This window comes from Capricornis sumatraensis, chromosome 12, assembly GCF_032405125.1.
Source record: "Capricornis sumatraensis isolate serow.1 chromosome 12, serow.2, whole genome shotgun sequence".
NCBI classification, from domain to species: domain Eukaryota; kingdom Metazoa; phylum Chordata; class Mammalia; order Artiodactyla; family Bovidae; genus Capricornis; species Capricornis sumatraensis.
In genome coordinates, this window is record NC_091080.1 from 90,148,598 (window position 1) to 90,150,550 (window position 1,953).

The 1,953-nt window shown below is 43.0% G+C and overlaps 1 protein-coding gene across 1 annotated transcript; it reads left to right on the top strand.

Annotated features, from left to right (window-relative positions):
* The first annotated feature begins 905 nt into the window (after positions 1-905).
* On the top strand, positions 906-1,082 carry LOC138088960 (translation machinery-associated protein 7-like). The gene has a single exon (XM_068984221.1). The coding sequence runs from the start codon at positions 906-908 to the stop codon at positions 1,080-1,082; it is 177 nt and encodes a 58-aa protein (XP_068840322.1).
* The last annotated feature ends 871 nt before the right edge of the window (positions 1,083-1,953 follow it).

Here is a 1,953-nt window from a genome sequence, read left to right on the forward strand (position 1 = left end):
GGCAAGATTTTAAACCTATAAACCAAAAAAATAACCTTAAATTAAACCTCAACATTTCCCATGAAAGCAACACTTAGATTATAATTAAGAATTTTTAAGCTACTAAAAATAAATTTTTATTTGCTCTAATGCATTGCTTAGAAACATGCTCTATTGCATGCAGGTAAAGCTAGATTGATCTGAAAGTTTTGCTAATGTTATTCCCTGTATTAAATACGTTCACGTAGAAATAAAACAAAGGAGCAAAGTCAGTAGTAAAGCACTGTGGAGTTTTAGGTAACAAACACTAACTGAAATTAGAGTTCAATCAGGAAAAGCATTTCAAGGGAAATTTAGCATAACACCTTTAAATAGGCCCAAGTAACAAAACACTCAGTCAACCTGCTTTCCTTTGAGTTCTTGCTTTCTTTCACTCTGTGCAATGCTGTGCTTAGTCGCTCAGTCATGTCTGACTTTTTGTGATCCCATGGCCTGTAGCCCGCCAGGCTGCTCTGTCCATGGGGATTCTCCAGGCAAGAACACTGGAGTGGGTTGCCATGCCCTCCTCCAGGGGATCTTCCCAACCCAGGGATCAAACCCAGGTCTCCACATTGCAGGTGGATTCTTCATTGTCTGAGCCACCAGGGATGACCATGATACCTGGAGTGGGTAGCCTATTGCTTCTCCAGGGGAGTTTCCCAACCTAGGAATCGAACCATGGTCTCCCGTGTTGCAGGCAGATTCTTTATCAGTTGAGCCACCCGGGAAGCTCTTTCTTTCACTCTACTTACTTTTTTAACAAAGATAAGAGAAAGAGCAACCACTGCTCAAGAGTAAGAGAAAGGCGACCTTAGCAGTGATAGGAAAAGGACACAATAGAAAAGACAACTGGGGTGCCAGGGTCTGGGGAAGGGGCGGCAGGCGCCATGTCGGGCTGCGAAGGTGGCAAGAAGAAGCCCCTGAAGCAGTCCAAGAAGCATGCCAAGGAGATGGACGAGGAAGATAAGACATTCAAACAGAAGCAGAAGGAGGAGCAGAAGAAACTCAAGGAGCTAAAAGCAAAGGCCGTGGGGAAAGGCCCCCCTGGCCACCAGTGGAATTAAGAAATCTGGCAAAAAGTAAGCTGTTCCTTGTGCCTGAGGCAATGATGACCCTTAGTTCCATTCCTGTTTAAACACCTGGATTCCCTGCCATAATATCTGTTGCTACCTATAGCTAGAATGAAGTGTTGTCTTGGAACCTATTGTACATTTAAGAATAAACTTTTGCAAAAAAAAAAAAAAAAGAAAAGAAAAGAAAAGAAAGAAAAGACAACTGCAACTTTCGGTAAACATTGAGCTTCACAGAACAGATTTCTCATTCCTCTAACTTATGCATCAAAATTAGGTTCTTCATCCCATATGAACATAAATTAAGAGATGCCTAGGTTTAGGTAGGGCAAAATCAGAAGACGCTGTTTCTGGTTTTAGGAGAATTGGGCAGCTCTTCTAAGCAGTACTAGCTTCCCTGGTTGTTCAAACAGGAAAGAATCTGCCTGCCATGCAGGAGACCCAGGTTCTATCCCAGGGTTGGGAAGATCCCCTGGAGAAAGAAATGGCCACCCATTCCAGTATTCTTGCCTGGAGAATTCCATGGACAGAGGATCTCAGCAGGCTACAGTTTACAGTATCCCAAAGAGCTGGACACAACTGAGCTACTAACTTTGACTTCCACGTTTCTAAGCAATAGGAACACACGACCCTCTAGATGAGAATAAGGAGTTTGTGTTCAGGGAAAAATTAGGAACTGGATCCTATCTTTACCAAACTGCCTATGTTGGAAGGAAGCTACCTGAGGATGTGAAAATAACTGAGAAAATGTCCCAGACTGTATTCACTAGCCAATAAGAGGGAAATATGTGAAGTTCAACATGCAGTTCACATTGTACAAAATGGAAAAGGAAGGTCAGCCACCAACTGGCCAGACACTAGGACT

What these genes read in the sequence shown, in the direction of transcription:
- LOC138088960 (XM_068984221.1), top strand. Translation starts at nt 906, where the DNA reads ATGTCGGGCTGCGAAGGTGGCAAGAAGAAGCCCCTGAAGCAGTCCAAG.